At 49.9% G+C, this 18112-nt stretch overlaps 1 protein-coding gene across 1 annotated transcript in view; it reads left to right on the top strand.

Moving 5' to 3' along the window:
* Positions 1-14143, top strand: part of OPHN1 (oligophrenin 1) — a gene marked incomplete at its 5' end in the record, with an annotated part of 68948 nt that extends 54805 nt beyond the window's left edge. Inside the window, 8 exons of the mRNA XM_082488096.1 lie at positions 458-563; positions 2343-2502; positions 6471-6618; positions 7933-8238; positions 10779-10944; positions 12472-12522; positions 13339-13389; positions 13765-14143. Coding sequence (XP_082344222.1) covers positions 458-563; positions 2343-2502; positions 6471-6618; positions 7933-8238; positions 10779-10944; positions 12472-12522; positions 13339-13381 — 980 coding nt within the window. The 3' untranslated portion in view covers positions 13382-13389; positions 13765-14143. The remainder of the gene's footprint in view (positions 1-457; positions 564-2342; positions 2503-6470; positions 6619-7932; positions 8239-10778; positions 10945-12471; positions 12523-13338; positions 13390-13764) is intronic.
* Positions 14144-18112: the final 3969 nt, after the last annotated feature.

The following is an 18112-nucleotide window of genomic DNA, read 5'->3' as shown; positions in this document are numbered from 1 at the left end:
CTTCTGAGGGTGACCTCTTTGGGTCAGGGACTCCATTTTTTTCCCTTTAGGACATTTTACCACGTTGCTCACTGTTACGGCTATCCGGGCTGATAAGATACCCGGCAGAGAGGCCGTGTGTTCCCCAGGTGCGCTGGTGCGCGGGGCGAGGGTGCGAAGGGGAGTATCTGGCCATGCCCAGCCTGTTTCCCCAGCTGTGCTCAGAGACAGAGTAGAACCCCGAGCTCCCTTTCAAGCTTCGTTTCTCCCTGTTTCCACTTCATTTTGTTTCTCACAACGATTACCCTGTTGCTATGTAATCTCACTTTCCTTCTGCTTCCCATCGACGGGTTTAGCCAGCCAACACTACATTGCAGCAGGAACAGCTCCCGTAGGTTTTCTTCGGCTTTATCTTTCTCTTATGTATTTACTTTGAAAGTGGTGGGCACAAACTTCTCATTGTGCTATTTCTTTCCAGAATCTGAGAACCTGGATTACAGGCTGGGAGCCATTCACGCTCTGGTCTATAAACTACCTGACAAGAACAGAGAGATGTTAGAGCTCCTCATACAACACCTTGTCAAGTAAGTAGACGTTTTTCTGTAAAGCCAAAGTAAGAGGAATAATGGAATTAGCCGAACAAGTCTTTCTTTTGTGGCAGGTTTGCAAAATTGTATCCACCACAGTCCTAGGAATTTACGTTTGAACTGCACAAATGGTATGGTTATCCTTGCTACCCACCGCATTAAGTGATGCTTCTCTTTCTAATTGCCACTTTCATCCCCTTTCTTACAAGCAGGAAATAATTTTAAAATTAAAATACCTGCTGACAGCAGAGCTATAAATTGTCACCTCTCACTCAGTTAAGGAGAATGTTATGTCTGGAGTTTGGGAACAGCTGTAGGACCTGTGCCCATGGGCTGAACGTGAAGCATGCTTTGGCTTTATCTCCAGCTCTATGGTTTCAATGTCCTGAGCCCTTAGAGCAGCACGAAGGCTTGAGCATGTCAGTCTGCTCTCATACAGGCACGTTGGATGTTTGGTGGCACTGAGTGGCACTGCTTCCATGTGCTTCTGCCAGTGAGCCACTGAAAAAGTCTGTTACTTGATAGTAATGGCACCAGCACGGCATTGGGAAATGGGTATTTTTCTGCCTCCTTGTCACACCAAACACAAAGGCTCAGTGTGGAAGCTCTGCCCTCTCCACCCCAGGGAGGAGCAGGGGTGCAGCAGGGAGAGAGGCTTGTGACGAGCCACGCTGAAGCTCAAAAGCAAGGGAGCAATCTGTGTGCAGGTCAGGAAGGACCAGGGCTTGGAGAAGCAATGGCTTTTTTATGACAGGGCTTGCTCTGGACCTTTGGAGAAGACATTTTCAAAACTGGGCTGTTTCAGAAATAAGCAGGGCTGATCTGGGAGTGTCACGCTCTAACACTCAAAGGTGACTGCTTGGCCCTTAGTGCCATGCCCCTCCTTGGGGCGAAAAGGGCTGGTTGGGGGATCCTGCCTGCCATCTGCTTCCAGCCTTCCACGCACATGTTTGTGTGGTTTTTAGAAACCTTTCTGCGTAAGTGGCAGAGCTGAGTGTGTTTGGTGTGCAGTCCAATTAAGCTAACACCGTACTTGTGATCATTCTGTTTATTCCTTAAAGTGTTTACACTTAAATTCTGTTCCCTCTCCCCTTCATGCTGTCAGAAACCTCTTTAACACCAGAGCTACAGGGCAAATCCAAAATTCATTACATGTCAGCATCAGAGTCTCTCTCCTCTGGTCCACTTCTGGAAACAGGTAGTGCCCACCTAGGTGGTTAATACTTCAGTCATCAACTGGTGCTGCTCCGCAGGCTGGCACGTTCCTCCAGAGCTTGAAGGCTGCTGGACAGAGCGAGCTCTGTTCTGTGAAAATGGTGGTTCTTTCAGAAGGAAGATGCTGTGTAGAGATTTATTGAAACCCTCCAGTGTGCTCCCTACATTCAGTCCTCCTCCTTCAGAGAGAGGAAGAATTAAAGCCAAAAGTCAGTACTAGAGAAATAGGATATTCCAATTTAAATGATTCCTTTTGTGTATGTGTTGCGCAGATGACTTTTGATTGCAGAGTTAAAAGAGGAGCTAGGAGTGGAAAGGGATCAAATACAAACGCTGTCAGCATGTTGCTCTCCCAGACAGTTGTCCTAGCCAAACACGCGTGTCATAGCGAGAGACATGTTTTATCTCTGGTAGGACTGGGAAACAAATTCTGCTGAAACGAAATGAAGAAAATTGAATGACTGATTCTTACTGTGTCCTTTTTTATTGCTTGGAATAAGATATGTTTCAAAAAAAACAAATCGAACCAAACCCTATTCCTTCTTTCCTTCCTCTCCGCAGCATATGTGAGCACAGCCGAGAGAATCTGATGTCCCCATCTAACATGGGGGTGATATTTGGACCTACGCTCATGCGAGCACAGGAGGACACCGTGGCAGCGATGATGAACATCAAGTTCCAAAACATAGTAGTTGAGATCCTCATCGAGCACTTTGGGAAGGTACAGGTGGCAGCCCCAGGAGCACCTCCATGCAGCTTCTGGCTGCTCCATCATGTTCGTGCAAACTGTTGCTGTGGCAACAATGTAGAGCTCTGGCTCCTTCTTCTGGAGTCTCCTTACGGGCTGGGATTTTTTTGTATAATATACTGTTCTGAAATGCTTCAGAAGGAAACAAAAAGAGTAGCAGATTTGTTCCTCACTGTTGCCTTTAGCTAGTTCCAAAGGAAACTCTGGGTCAAGGGATATTTGCTTTTCTTTTTAAATATGAGGAATCTTTTTTGATAAATAAAACAACATTATTTTATGCCTGGACATTGCAGGACTTTACGCTTTCCTTTGCTGAAGGCAGGAGCTAGACCAGAGCATAACTGATTTCTACAGGCACAGTCCAAGATGAGACACTATAGAACTATTAATACAGGGAAAAAAAACCCAAAGCAGACAAATATTGAAGGGTTGATGAAAATAATTCAGCAGTGCGTACGATCTGTTCAGATCCAGGTCAGCGATGGCGTGGGCAGGTCTGGGGAGGGGAGCCACTGCCCGGAGTGGAGGTATCAGAGCAGACTCTGGCAAGCGGCCGGTGCCCGTTGTGTTGGGGCAGTGCTCTGCACAGGGCAGTGTGCCCTAGCGAGGCTCCAGCAGCATTTCCCTTTCATGGGACCTTGCTGAATGTTTTTGTCTGAAAGCATGGCCTAAAGGCACAGTCCGGATTAGTCTGCTGTGGTGGGCGCTGAAGGTTCATATGTGGAGAACAGCTTTTTGTCACGTGGCAGTTTGTCTCCTGATGGAAAGCAGAATATTCCACTGTCTTCTGTATTAGCACTTTCTCCGCATAACTGATATAATGGCTTAGGGTTTTCAGGGTGGCTGGAGGATGATAGAGCTGTATGTTAATACTTAAAAACTTGAGCAGCATTTGCGTTCAGATCAGCATACCAGGGACCAGATTGCTTTCCTACTAACAGCGCTAGGTTCAAAGGAGGGAGTTTGGTCCTTCAGCTTTTCATAATACTTTACATCACAGAGTGTCCAAACGATCTCTGATGTCTTAGAGGTAGAGAAGGTTTGAAGCCATCCTTTAAAGGATGTTGCTTGCTGTGAGGGAGATGGGATAGCACTCCCAGCAGACAGAGCAGCATGTATGCGGAACTGGAGCTCCATTTTCGGGAAAGAAAGAGGAGGCTGAAGCTGAAAGAGAAAGATTCCTGCAAAAGTGGATGTGGAGTCAGAGCAACCAAACAGGGACCAGATGGGTGGTGTGGGAGTCAGTTGCGGTGCCAAGGACTGGAACCAGAGAAACGAGATGAAAGAGCTCAGAAACACTTTTGAGTATCCGCTCAAGAAGCTAATGAAAATCACATGCCAGTCTCTTTGTAGGTCTCTGCAAACACTTTTAATAAGTTCCCACAGCAAAACAGTGAATTGTTTGTGCGTTGAGATCCTCACACAACTTGCTTCAGAACTGAGCTTCTGACCTCCCCTCTTTTAGAGCCTGTGGTGCAAACTGAGTCAACACACGATTTACACTGCCACCTCTAAGAGCTGGAATTAAATCTTTAATTAAGCCAGACATCTCTTTGCTTGCTTTTCATTTCTTTACCAATAAGGTTAAGTTAGTAACATTTATTAGATTGAGCTTGTAAGTTCAGTGTCAGCGGTGAAAGTGTCTTCAGCTCACACATGAGCAAACATTCTAAATGAGTCTGGAGGAAGAGAGGGATATGGTTTATATCATGCAATATGAAGATTCTAAGGACAAAGTAACTATTCATGAAGACTTTGTGGATTATTACTGTTTCCACAGCTTATATTTCAGTGCCATGGTTAAATTAAATAAGTTGATCGCTCTGGAAACACCTTCTTCACTGTACAAACCTTCTAAATATGAGGGTCTGTCAATATCTTTGTACCTTCAAGTTGTTTAAGTTGGATTTTCATTTAGAAGGCAGAAGCCAAGCAGAGGCTGCACCCACATCTTACAAAGAGTAGTTTGCGGTGGGGTTTAGCAATGGTTTTCAGATGTTGAAAAGTATCTCATGAAAACAGCAGTCTGTGGTACCTGTATAAGCATCCATGGGGAACTTAATGCTTTTTTCTTTAGAAAACAGCATTGAACGCTTGTCAATATATAGGAATGAGGTTGATGTTTCCAAAAAATTGCCCTGCTGCAGGTAAACCTTTGCTATTTTACTAACACATGAGCTGCTGCTTTTAAATCAAGTGCTGTTAATGTCACAGCAAATTCCTCTGAATCCGGGCAGGGAGAACGCACTGGACTTTGTATTTTGGAGGGGAGAGAATGTACTGCTCCTGCAAAAGGGCAGAGCCCCTGCTGGCATTAAGCTTCAGCAGCCACGCCATGTCACCGAACGGGGAAAGAAAAGCAACTGAAGTGACCAGATCGGCGTCTTTGCCCTAAATGCCCCGAGAGCCACACGGGCAGCTGCAGAGTGTGACGTTCCTCCTCCCTTCGTGCAGAGTGGGGCAGAGTAAGTCAGGAGCAAAGCCGGAGATCTTTGGGATCAAGAAGGTTAAAACTGGGGGATGTTTTTCTCTCTCATCCACCATCTTGATTTCCCAGTACTGCTCTTTGGCTGGGAGAAGAAAGAACATACATTTGGTTTAAATTACAAAAATGGCGCACTTAATCAAATCAGAATGTTAATCTCTTCATTTAAAAATTTTTCTGGGTGACACGATAAAATTGTTCTTCCATAACAAAGCTTGCATCGAGGGAGCGGTGACCCTGCTCGTTGGTGGGTCTGGCACCAACTCTCATCCTCTGGGCTTGAGCTGTCTCCTGCCGACAGCCGGGAAGGGACCAGCTCCACGTTCTCCCAGGACGGGCAGCGCAGCCTCTGGTCTCAGCATCCCGTGCCACCCCGTGCACAGTAACTCACTCTTTAAAGCCTGATATACGTTCAATTAATATTCATGGGAAAAACACAAGAAAAGTTGGTTTTGGTCCGTAATGTCGTGTTTCAGATCGTCAGGAGACTGCACAGAGACTTAATTATTTTCAGCCCTCAAAAAAAACATTGACATAAATAAGAACCTCTAAATTAAACCAAACCAAATAGGTGCCATATGACCAGTGAGAAAAGGAGATAAAACTCTGTAGCAGCATTGGGTTTATGCCAGTATTTCATCCAAGATAATTTCAGAGTGCCACACACTTCATTGTAAGCCAAGAGCTGGAGGGGTTTTTAGTGTTAGATCTAAAACAATGCGGTGGTTTGTTCGGGTGCTTTTTGTAGATTGTATCGCCTCACTGGTGTGGAAAACTTGATGTTTCTCAGAAACTGTCAGCTTCAAAGCTTCCTTCATCTGCTCCAGGATAATTTGCTTCTTCACGTTATGTCTATATTCGTGATTTTGCTGCGTTAATTAGCTTAGCGCTGCAGTTGCCGCAGTAGGTGTGCAAGGTGCGGAGCAGGCAGCCTGTCTGTAGGAGAGCTCACGGCAGGACGCGTCTGTAGAACCAGAACTAAAGCATCAGCCCAGCTCCAGCCCCTCTCTAGCCCCGGCAGCTGGGGCTTTCCCGAGTGCTGCCGACCTTTCAGAGCGGCTGGTGGGCACCGTGCTGTCCCTCTCCGGAGAGACTGGAGGAGCTGGGGGTCGCAGGGCTGCAAGGGCCCTGCCAGGTTCTCGTGGGCTGCGGCTGGTTGGGGTATTTTGGAGCAGCCCTGGCTTTTCCAGTCCTCCTGGGTCAGTCAGAGATGTTTCGGGCCATAGATGGCCTCTGTGCCTGCTGGAGAGCAGAGAGGAGCAGGGCAACCCTTGGCAAAGGGTGGCCGCTTGCCGTGCAGGAGCTGGGTCTGTGCTCCTGGTGTGGCTCAACCTCCTAATGCCATACTCTGCTGCGAGGTGCCTTTTAATGACACCAAGTTAACGAGGCGAGCCTCTGAGGATGTCGTTCAACCTGGTGGGATGGGAGGGTCGTCTAAACGTGTCTGTCTTTACAGATCTACTCTGGCCCCCCAGAAGACACCACCGCCCCTCCGGTGCCTCCTCCCAGGGTAGCTGCCCGGCGGCACAAACCCATCACCATTTCCAAACGTCCTCTGAGGGAAAGACCTGTCTTCTTCGGTGCTTCTGTGGAAGAAAGTGGAGGTCAGTCCAGCTGTTCACTGATGCCTTACCTGCCTCTCACCCCTCCTGTTTCTTTTAACACCTTTCCAGGAGCAATGGAGATAACAATAGCAGGATTGCATTTCCCAGGCCGTGAACACGGCAGACAGTGAGTTCTGTTGTTCGGTGGGAAAGGAAAGCAAAAAAATACTCACACATAAGTTGCATCAACTCACAACTCGAACTCCGTAGTGATTTCTTATTTCTGTTACTTGCAGCATTCTCTGTTAGCTAAACTAAGACTGGTTCTTGCATATGAGAAGCCCAGTGGAAAGGTTTTGCAGCTTCAGAGGCTACGAAGTGATGGAAATAAAACTGAGGAGCAGAGTTGGTGGGATGGGGGCGGGTGTGCCTGGGCTGGGGTGGCTGCATGCTGCTGGAGGCTTGTCCTGCCAGAGCGCATCAGTCCCGAGAGGGTCTGCAGGGCTGGCTCAGCCGCTGGCAATTTTACATCCAGGGCAAGAACACTGAAGCACTTTTTCAGGGCCCAGTGACAGTATTTTCTAGACCAAGTACAACTCTGCTGTTAAATTCATTTAGTTGTAAGGAAATGTTAAGGCCCTTATTATCATGTTGAAGGGCACATCCATTTAAAATCATGTTTCTCTCTGCACCCAATTTGCTCTAATTGTCATTGCAAGCTGTGCCTTAGATCACATCATCACCAAAAGAGATGAGAAGTCTTTTTCTCTGTAACAGTTTTCAGAGCTTTGGTGATGTTTTAGACTTAATACTACACGTGTACTTTTTGGCACTGGTAAAACATGATTGATTCAAATTGCTCTTGAAAATCACAAGACCGCTCATGTAGTGTTAGATGGCCTTGCATTTCAATGTTTCTTTGATGTGGGAGCAGAAACATTAGCATTTGACTGCCCCAAGGCTGCAGGGTGCAATCAATTTCATAGCAGTGCTTCTGCATCCTGTGCCTGGGTCTCTAGCACAGCAAGAGGGATGCAACAAATTCTTTTTGGAGGGACATAAAAGCAAGGTACAAAACTTCTCATGAGCAAGAGCACTGGAAATTTAAAAGAAGCCCATAAGTGTATTCTGTGATATTCAACATTGTTTCAGTTGTCTTTATTCCTCAGCACTTGCGTGAGCCACTCACTATTTGTATTTTGCTCAGGGTGAGGGTCTGTCGATCCCCCACCGCGTGCCGCGGGCGTGCTTGTCCCTCGGTACCGCAGGAGCTGGGCAGAGCTGGGCAGAGTTCTGCGCTGCCGCGGGGCAGAGACTGCGACGCCTCTGTGCTGCTTCCTAACCCGATGGCTGTCTGTCCCCTTGGCTCCGCAGCAGACCGGCACGGCCAGACCCCCAACGGCAGCAGCAGCGTTGGCGCGGAGGTCCCCAAGCCACTGCACCGCAGCCGCCTGCCCGCGCCCCGGCCAGGGGGAGAGGAGCCGGGGCGTCCCCCTGCCGAAGGCCGGCCGGACCCACGTGCCGAGGCGGAGGTGGGGAAGATGGTGGCCAGGCTGCAGGACGGAGGAGCGAAGCCGGCCGGCAAGACTGCCAATGGGGTGGTGGCCAGCCCTGCCCTGAGGACCTCCACGCTCCAGGCCAGGAGACCGGCTCCCCGGCCAGGGATCTATGGCAGAGAGGGTGAGCGTGTGCCCGGGGCTGTGGCTCCTGCGGGGTCCCAGCTGAAGCGAGGCAGAAGGAGTGCTGTTCTCCCAGGGAGAGCTGGAGGCGCCCGAGCCAGCCCTCCCCGCTGCGCACCCCGCGCCAGGACAGCCAGAGCGGGTGGTGGGCATCTCGCCTTAAGTCCTCTTGATGTAGCTCAGCAAGAGGGGTTGGGAGACCAGAATAGCGTGAGATGTGGGCACGGGCCCGCAGCCCGAGAGTGTGATCCAGCCTCGGCCTCCTGAGTTGTCCTATTTTATTTCAGACAGTGGTAGTTTTGGTCTGCTCCTTACTGGGGGTGCAGCTGCCGTGGGGTTTCGGAGCAGCCTGCAGAGCACCGTGCCGGTGCTGGTGCCAGCGCCGGTGCTGTCCCTCCTCTGGTGAGCCAGGCAGGTGGCACCGGTGTCAGCTGAAGCAGGCTTTCTGCGTGGCAGCTGAGCCGCTGCGTACTCAGCCCTCGACCTGACTTAGTGGACCCATAAAATTCAGGCTTGAGTAGTGATATAAACATCACTAAACCCAAAGCAATTTGTACCCAGTCTAACCAGCTGTAAGCACTCTGGATTGTCAGCGCTCTCAGCAGCGGAGATGAGGAAAATGGCAAAAGTGTCTTTCACATTTTAATTTCTGGTCATTTTATCTGTCAGGCCCCCTGTGACAGGTTCTGACGTACCGAGGCTTTACTAGCAATGTTTATTTCAACAGTTCAGCCATCGGTGTTAAATATAAATAATGATTATTATTTGTGTTCTAGTAAGCTTTATACAGAAATTTATTACAGAAATAATTAGTTTGGGGCCAGCTGGCGTCGTCCGTTTCAGTGGAGGAAGGCAGGTAGGCGTTTGTGTATCAGTGTGCCTGTAGACATGCTCCCCTGCAATGCCAGGGAGCTGGTGGTGGGACAGCATTGCTGTAACAGCAGGTATTTGGTGCTGTTTTATAAAATACTCGAGACGATGGCCATAACAAAAGATGTATTGCTCTCTGCAATTTGCCAGCTTTTCCTGTGCACTTTCCAGTGCTTTTCAGATGGTGTCATACCCTGACAGCTTCACAGTCCTGTATTTAGAAAATAAAACCAGGGCTGCATTCTTGATAAATGACTCCCATGAGCAACAGAGAGAAAGAAGAAAGGCCTGGCTCGGTAGCACCAACATCAAATTCATCTCACTGACACTGCTGGCTTAATTTAAATTTGTCACATAAATGGTAGGTGGAAATCTGCCTTTGGGAGAGTAAGATAGCTTTTAAAGTCGGCTTATATGCCAACTGCATTTAGTGCTTCTAGGTATTACAGTTTTGCATTATCACACATGGTGTGCTGACAGCATGTCCTGGACACACAGCGTAATAAAACTGGCTGTGTTGATCCTTAGACACATGCATACAGAAGAACAATGACGTAGTAATAAAGTTATATTACCTCTGTGTTGATGCTTGCAAGTCAGTGCTAGAATGCTGTGTAGAGCTTTAACGTGTGCAGTTTGGGGATAATTTTGAAAAAGTGGAGAAACCAAGAAGAAGTATAGGCTGAAGGATTAGAAAACAGGCCTTTTGCTGACTTACACAGCTTACCAAGGAGAAAATTTATGATCAGAATTTAAAAATGCAAGTATGGAAGAGAGTTAGTTAAGGACTGGTGTTTGAGCTAGCAGAACAGGATATAATAAGGTTCAGTAACTAAGAGGTTGACAAAGCCTCGGTTAAGTGGTTGCAGCAGTTATTATCTTACCGAAGAGAAAAAACATCTTTGACTTATTTCTAATCAGAAACAGGACTCTCTAGCCATAGAAATGTCTAAATTGGAAGGGCAGAAACCCAGCCCTTAAGATGGTTTTGAGCCATGTAAATGGCCAGATGAGAAGATCGCAAGCATTGCTGCCCTGCGGAAACATGCTCTGGAGGTCCAGGCGCGGGAGGGAAGGCGTGGGGTCACCAGGGGTGTCAGGTAAATTTGGCATTTATTCACTTGACCCTTGAAAACTTTCAAGGGTTAAGTGAATAACGAGGTCGGCTGGATCTTGGGGAAGAAAAGCAGCCAAGGCAGGAGCTCCTGTGAGCAGAGCAGAAAGCCGGGAGAGAACAGGTAGTGCCACTGTCTGAGATAAAAGGTCGGAGAAGCAGCAGCCCCCAACTGCAGGGATTGCCAATTTGTGCTATTCCTCTCACTTTTGAAGAGCAGCACAGCACAGGTTTTGTTTAAGAAAACTTGTTTGTTCCCAGGCAGTATCATCTTTGCAATCAGCAGCTATAGAAAGTTTGTTATCACAGGGTCCAGCATCAGCCCCTCTCTCTAGTGCCAGGAAGTCTGTGCTGGGACAGGCAGAATGGGAACTGCCTTTTCCTGGGGCTCTTTCCCTAAATTCCGGCTATTGGTTGCTGTTGAAGAGAGGATGTTGGGGTGGACAGATAGACGGACAGATAGAACTAAGCCCACTAACTTGCATAGTGCCTCTTCATAAACATCTAGCCCTCCACCAAAGCTTCGTACTCAGTGTTTGCAATCCTCAACCTTGCAGGCGAGTACGACGGTGTCCCTAAGCCACGATCCCATGGCGATAAACCCGTGATAATGCGTCCCCCTGTGAGACCTCCGGACCCACCGTGCAGGACTCCTGTCCCTCCGAGACTGGAGCAGAGGCCGGATCTGATAGCAGGAACAGCAGAAGAGATGCCTTCATCTGTGTAAGTCAGCAGTCCTGCGAGGCACACGGTACCCAGGATGGGGCGCTCAGCCCGAGGGAGCTGCCAGCACCCAGGGGCTTGGGGAGTGTGCGGGGGGACGAGGTCAGCCCGAGTAGCAGGAGTAGGAGCTGTTGTCACCTGCCAGGAATTTTGGAAGAGGAGGAGGAGAAATACCGTGTTGGTTTCCAGCGCTGGTGGTATACAATGGCTGGAGCCCGTGGATGTCGTCTTCAATATTGATGCAAGCATGGGTTTGAACATGATGTTGGACAAGCTGTGCAGAGGGCAGGGCCTGGGAGGAGAGCGTGGCCATAACAAAGGCAAACACACACAGGAAAAACAGAGCTCTGGACCTTCTCAAGTACCGCCCTGTGGCTGAGCTTTGTCCCATCACCTTCTCTGCTGTTTTTCATGTCAGTGAAGCTGGAGAACCTCTCCCTGCAGGGCTCTGAGCAAGCCTCCCAAATGAGATGCTTCCCCAGGAAGGACAAGATCCAGCTTGGATCTCTCATAGGGAAATTGGATGGAGTTCAGCTTCATCATCAGATTTCTTTCAGATTTTAAAGAGACAGAAATCCCATCTCTTTCAATGGGAATTAAAAAAAAAAAAAGAAAAAAGGGTAACTAAATACACAAGGATCTCAGCCCAGCATCCAGGACCGGTTGGTCGGGAGGCTGTAACCTGGGTGCTGCTGTGGACTTTGCTGCTGCTGCTGCGCATCCAGCAAAGAGATGCGCATTTCGTTCCCCTGCCATCTGAGCAGGGCAGCACCTCAAGTGTGTGCTTAACGCCCTTCATCCGGTGCTCTGCCACCGCGCCACAGCCCTGGGGTGTGTGTGGGCCACCCTGCGGGGCCTCACCCTGCCCATAGTGACACGAGGTGCAAAAACATTTGTCGTGAGCTGAAGTGCCTCTGTACTGTGGAAACCACGCAGCCAGCCAGTGACCATCTCTGGCAGTGGTCCTGGGGGAAGCGCCTGCCATGGGAGAGCTCCCGAGTTCACTCTGCGTGGGCCCTTGCTCTCTGTGGAGACCCCCCAGTAAAGCTGCAGATGATCAAAAAGTCCAGCGTTTTCACTCCTTAGCCCAGCAACGGTGCCGTGAGGTTCAGCTCTGAACCTGCAGGGCAGAAACAGGCCTTGTCTTTGCTCTCCTGGATCACTTGTTAAAACTTTTCTTTCTGTGAGGACAGTTGAAAGCTAAATATGAAGCAGGCAAAAACTGAAGGAGAGGTTGTAAAAAGTCATGGCTGCAGGTTTATAAACCAGCATGTAGGATTGATTATAAGCGAGAGCATGGAAATAATCATTCCAGTTAGATAAAGGCTGCCTGGCCAGGGCAGTGTGAAGGCAGAGGGGAATGGAGCTGGCAGCACGAGGAGCTGCCTCAACAGAAAAGACATCATTAGAAGGTGATTGTCTTCAGTGTCTGCTAATGCTACTCTTCTTTTCCCTGGCACAGATGAGATCTAGTTGTCAAATTGCCTTAACAGATAACTGGAGTGACTTCTCTTGTTCTCTTTGCAGAGTGGCCTCTAGGACAAAGTTCTTTGAGACAGCTTCCCGAAGAACAAGCAAGTAAGCCTGGCACTGGGAAGTTGGCATGTAAATAAAAGCAGCCCTGCTGCATAGGGTGCTCCCTCTGAAGCAGAGTGAGTCACCTCGGGAAGCCCCAGTCCCGACCTTTCTTGTGTCTCGTACTTGTGGGCAGAAGACGGGTCTCAGCTAAAATGCTGGAACTAAACAAAGAGCACAAAGTGTAAAATGTCAATCCAGATACGAACTTGATAATAAGTTAAACGTAAATCTGCTAAGTAATAAACATACCTATGGATTGCTTTTATCATGTGTGGGAATCTAAGTCAGTGTAGTGCACTTTGTATTTGCTTCTCAGCCTTTGCAAAGAGCAGAGGTAAGATCATGGGAGAGTTGAGGGGGGCTGGTTAGATCGCAGCAGCGGATCAGAGATCTGAGACCAGAGAGTGAATGGTCCTACACACAACTTATCTGCGGGCATAGCTCAACCGCAGAGAGGTACAGTGTGATGGAGCGATAGCTTGGGCACCGAAGCCTTCGGGCTAGGCTGGGATGGCAGAGCTTTGAATTGCAAGCATAGTGCTTTGTGGAAGCAGATTTCATTTCTAATAATAGCTGCTCAAATAAGCTTCAGCTTCCTGCTTTTTTTCCCAGCCTCTGCGAAAAGTGCGAGCAGGTTCGCATGTAAGTCTGATAAATGTTGTCTGCTAGTGTTGCCAGTGAGTTCTCTTGTTACGTTGAAAAATATATCCCTGACCTGACTGTTACCCGGCCCTGTATTTAGGTTTATGGATCTGCGTTTGAGCTTGCTTATTGCATTATTTTTTTTTCTGTGTTCTTCTCCTTCCTTATATACAGTTCTTCATCACCACAAGGCAGGATCCCAGGTGATGAGAGCTGAGGCTAAAGGTACGTGTTTATGACAATAAACCAAAAGCACACATGTAGCATAAACTCAGCGTTTATAGGGTGGGGAGAGTCCAGTGGAGGCAATGGGAACCTCAACAGAAAGATGAGGAGAAACGTCCTTCCTGTAAGAGACCCTTGCAGAAGGAAAGATAATGACTAGAGGTGGGCCATGCTCTTTGTTGGGGGTGGTAGTATGGCAGGGTGGAGTAAATCAGCCTGCTCTGCCCTTCCTGAGCCTCCTCGCTGCAGCGCTCAGGGTAAGTGTGAAAGCTATGCAAACAGCGGCGCCGAGATCTGGGCTTGCTCTGGTTGTGGTTTTGTCATCGCTGATGAATTTACACTGTTGCATAGAGAATGCTTGTTTTCTTCTTCCAGACTTTGTAACCACCTCAGCTCAGCTAGACCCAGGAGATTTTCTGTGCCTGTGAAACAGATGTGTCACAGCTAAGACTTTCCCAGTTCCAGTGCCCCTGGAGAGCAGCTATCTTACCGGACGATAATTTCAGAGCATGCTGTCACAAATGGCTCAAGAAATTAGAAGAGAGGGAGATAACGTTGGAGAGAAGACCCTGGCCACACATTTGTGTTGAACTATTCCCAGTCCTTCCGCCACTCCTCTGCACAAGCTGTGAAGGATGCTCATGTGTGCCCTTGCAGGTGACTGGCTGTATTTGCAGGGCTGGGTGAGCACCGACGGGCTGTGGAAGCGACAGCGGAGGATGGGAGTGGCTGTTTACCTGCTCACTTTTTGGGAAATGCACCTTGGCAAGGCTGACCTCGGACAGACATTGGAGTCAAAACGCAAGGGGCTGACTCCCCATGCTTGGATGCAAGGGTAGAATGACTGGAGTTTGGGTTGGCCACCCCTTGCCATGAGAAGCTCCTTCCTTTATGTTATATTTTCCTCGCTCATTAAGCTATAGTGTGTTTTTCAGTGTGTAGGAGAGCAGTGTATGTTATAGGAAACACTGCTTGTGCTAAGGCAGGCAGGACAGGAATTTGGGGGACCATTGTGCTTAGCTCTGCGGGATGTCTCTTCATCTTCTCCCTGGCATAAGCATGCCTCTGTCCTGGGAAACCGCGCTGGCAGACGTGGCTGTGCCAGGGGACTTGGCCTGAGCGGGGACGCATCCCCTGCCTGCAGGTCGGCTTTCCGGGCAGCTCCGGTCTTGTCAGCAGCTTCCAAGAGTGCAGCTGGGAGAAGGAGGGGGCAAGTTCTTCTCCTCCTCCTCCTCCTCCCATGTGAGCCACTCTCCCACCATATCTGCTTTCCACAGGCCCACCAAGAATTTTCTGTCCTGGGGCTATTCTGGTGGGCCAGCACAGAGGTGGCGAGGAACTGAAACTTGCTGAATATGGGTCAAACCCCACCTTTTTTCTAAGAGGCTCCCAGTTTCTTGTTTGCTTGTTACATTAATTTCCAATCCAAGAGATGTCCATCTCTTTTCCTCAGCAGCAGCCGTGTAGATGATGCCCTTTAGTCTGGAAGGTTTCTCCTAGCCAAGACCGCCCCTAGTACCCCTCTTAACAGTAGAGGCTTATTTGTGGTACCAGCTGACACTAGGGCTCAGTTCCTGAGCTGTAGCATTTACCTGTAAATAGGCAATGAGCAGCTTCCCTGCTTCCTCTTACCAGCCCAAAGGCAGCTTCCCTGTTTTGAATGATTTTCCTTGGGTGCTGGGAGCATTCCCAAACCAGTGGCCAAACATCCTCATTTGCTGCTTCCCGGGTGCTCCCTCCTCTTGAGCGCGCCTTGTGTCCTGCCTGGCACGGGTTTGCTGGTGGGATGCTGCCACGGTCCTTCCCGTGCTGTCTCTGGACACTTGCCTTGTGTGTGCATCTAGCGCCTGTCTGCTTTATTGCTGAATGTAATTCTGGCGTTCACTGTACACACGTGTGTCGTGTCAATGGTGCTTCTGCTCCCTCGGGCTTTGGCAGTGCCCCAGCTGCTCGTTCCTGTACTCCTGCTTTGAGCAGTGGCACATTAAAGTGGCTTTAAAAAACAAACAAACAAACCAACCAACCAACCAACCAGTGATATCAACACCTAGACTGTATTACGCACACTGGCATCTCAGGGCTTTTGAAAGCTACGGTGAGCCCTTTCTGCTGCACCCTCTAGTGAGCGTCCGGGAGGCGTGAGCAGCACCGCAACAGCACATCAGGTTTTTCTGATCAGGTATCTAAGAGAGCAGGTATGGCTGTGAGCCTGTGAGTCTGAAGGAGGCAGAGAGGTGCCCTGACCAGCCCAGAATGGCTGTGATTGCTGGGAAAGCCTCTCCAGCAGCCAGGCAGTGGAGGCCCCCGGTCTCCTGCTGCAGGCAGGCGCTGGTGCCTGAGCTTGCCCTTTGGTGGCTTTGTCACCTCTTGGGGTGGCTGTCCTGCAGGTGTAAGGTCAGTGGTTCCTCCACAGAAGTCCAACGTTTCCCAAAATGCCTTCCCCTCTTGGGGCTGTGCATTGAGGACCCCTCAAGGCTGTCGGTTTGGGAAGCACCCGGGCTTCCACGGACACTGGTGCCACATGGTGGCACTCCCCACGCTGCATGTGGACGCTGCTCAGTGCTGGTACCCGCAGTACCCATCCCGTTGGAATCGGTGGCTGTTGCATCCCCCACACTGCTCGTGTACAGTCAGCCTTGTGCTCGCTGCCCGTCGCAGACCCTGCGGGACAGAGGTGGGGTCTGTGGGAAGACAAATCCGAGGGACTTTGGTTTTAAATCTGACATTGTGAACAATGGAAGGGAGCAGCTTATTAGAAATGTATTTCATTGTGTCATTTTAAAGTCATTTGTCATATGTGTGTCTCTGTTGGTTTTTCCTCCTCTGTGCACGCAGCTGAACGCTGGGGACCAACAGTGGAGCGGTGGTTTGGTTGTGCTGGTGAAGGGCTGTGGGGCACAAGCCCTGCTGCCAGTGCCACTGGAGTGACACAGCTGGGAACAGGGGATTCACCCTGTGGAGCACAGCAGGGCCCCCACACATCAGCCATCGGAGCCATTTTGTCATGTTAAAAGCGTAGATAACTTCAAGTGTTTATAAAGTTTCCATGAAGTAAAAAAGAAGAGTCCAAGTGTGGGGTTTTTTTTTCTTCTTTAAGCAGTGCCCCAGTGTTGCACATGCTGTAGCCATCCTCTGCTGTGCAGATCCCACTGCTCGGGTCCCACGGGTAGCGCAGGATCCATCCCGGCACCCGGGGGACGCAGCCAACCTTCCCCGCGCATAGCCAGGGCAGGGCTCTGGGGAGTGGGTTCACACAGGGGTGGGTTGTTCTGCCTGTTACAGAGAGCCATGTTTGACACTATGTGTTTTTTAAATGTTTTCTCATTTTTAACTTAAGCTGCCTGATTCCTGTTCAGCTGCCTCTGTCAGCATAAACACCTTTCTACTTATTTATGATTATTGCAGACACAACACCAGCTTCTATCCAGCATCTTTTTCCCCTCCTCACATCTGTTTTCCCATCCCTCTCAACTCTGACGTTGTGACATTGTGCGCCAGCATTTGCTTTTCAGGCTTCTTGCTTTTGTTTAATGAACAGACCTCTCACAGGAGAAAGCAGTGTTCTGTCTTAAACGGGAGTCTTGCAGCCTGATTTTGGGCCTGAATTTATGGAGAAGTGCCCGATGGAGGTGACCACACAGGAGGTCGCAGCAGCGCCCGAGGAGCCAGAAGAGGGAAGGTGTTCCCAGGAGAAGCGTGGGGTGGGCGAGCTGCCCCCGCCGCTCGGCAGCCTGCACGCTCTGCTTCCCTCCCCAAAGAGGAGATGCAGCCTCTTTCCACAAGATTTCCTAAATACACCCTTCGCTTCTTTGTCGAGGGTTGGTTTGTTTTGTTTTCTACCCTAATTATGTGGATGGAAAAGACTGCAGCTCAGGAACCGCTCCAGCAGTTTGAGATGAATGAATGAAGCTCTGGTGTCTCTGAGGGTCTTCAGCTGAACGACAGGGGGTGTTCTCACTTGCACCCTTTTTAGGATGCCAATTGCTGTGTTCTTCTCAGTATCCTTGCGGCCATTATTGTGTACCATCCCAGCCCTGATTCAAGGGTGCTGAGCTCTGCAGCACGAGCTCCAGGTTTGCAGACTTGGGGCAGGTCTGTGCCTTGCCCCGGCTCCGGGCCTCTGAGCAAGCGCCCGGCTGGGCACCATCCCCGCCGAGCACGGTCCTGCCTTCCCGTTCCCCGCCAAACACGGTCCTGCCTTCCCATTCCCCGTCCAGCATCGCGGTGTGGGGCCTGAGACCCCACTTAGAGCAGCGGGAGCAGTCCCTGGCAGCAGCACGCAGCGCTCCATGGCTCCCCCGAGGGACAGCTGGACATGGGGTGCCCGTCCCCCGCAGCACCCTGAAACCACCACGTCCTCCTTCCAGCTTCGGGCATCGCTGGTGCCTCTGCACCATCCGCCGCAGGGAGCAGGAGTGGAACAGGAGTCCTCGAAGCATCTTCCCCCCCAGTGCACAATTTACTGCACTCGGTGCATTTTGACAGTCTTGGCCTTTCTTCTCTTGACAAAGGATAAAATCACTCTCCTGGCAGGCAGCGTGGGTGAAATGCTGGTTTCTTCATAGCCGCACTCTGCCGTTAGTGGCGGGCGAGTGCTGGCCAAATCGCGCAGTTCATGCATGAGGCTCATGGCACGCAACATGCAATGCTTCCTTTGCTCCCTTTTGGTTTTTCCCCGTCTCTTCAGCTGGAAAGACTAATCCTAATAAAGTAAGCTGGCAAG

Source organism: Vanellus vanellus (genome assembly GCF_965231255.1).
Source record: "Vanellus vanellus genome assembly, chromosome: 10".
Classification (NCBI taxonomy): domain Eukaryota; kingdom Metazoa; phylum Chordata; class Aves; order Charadriiformes; family Charadriidae; genus Vanellus; species Vanellus vanellus.
Note: the sequence above shows the minus strand (reverse complement) of the source record. Positions and strands in the feature narration are given on the sequence as shown.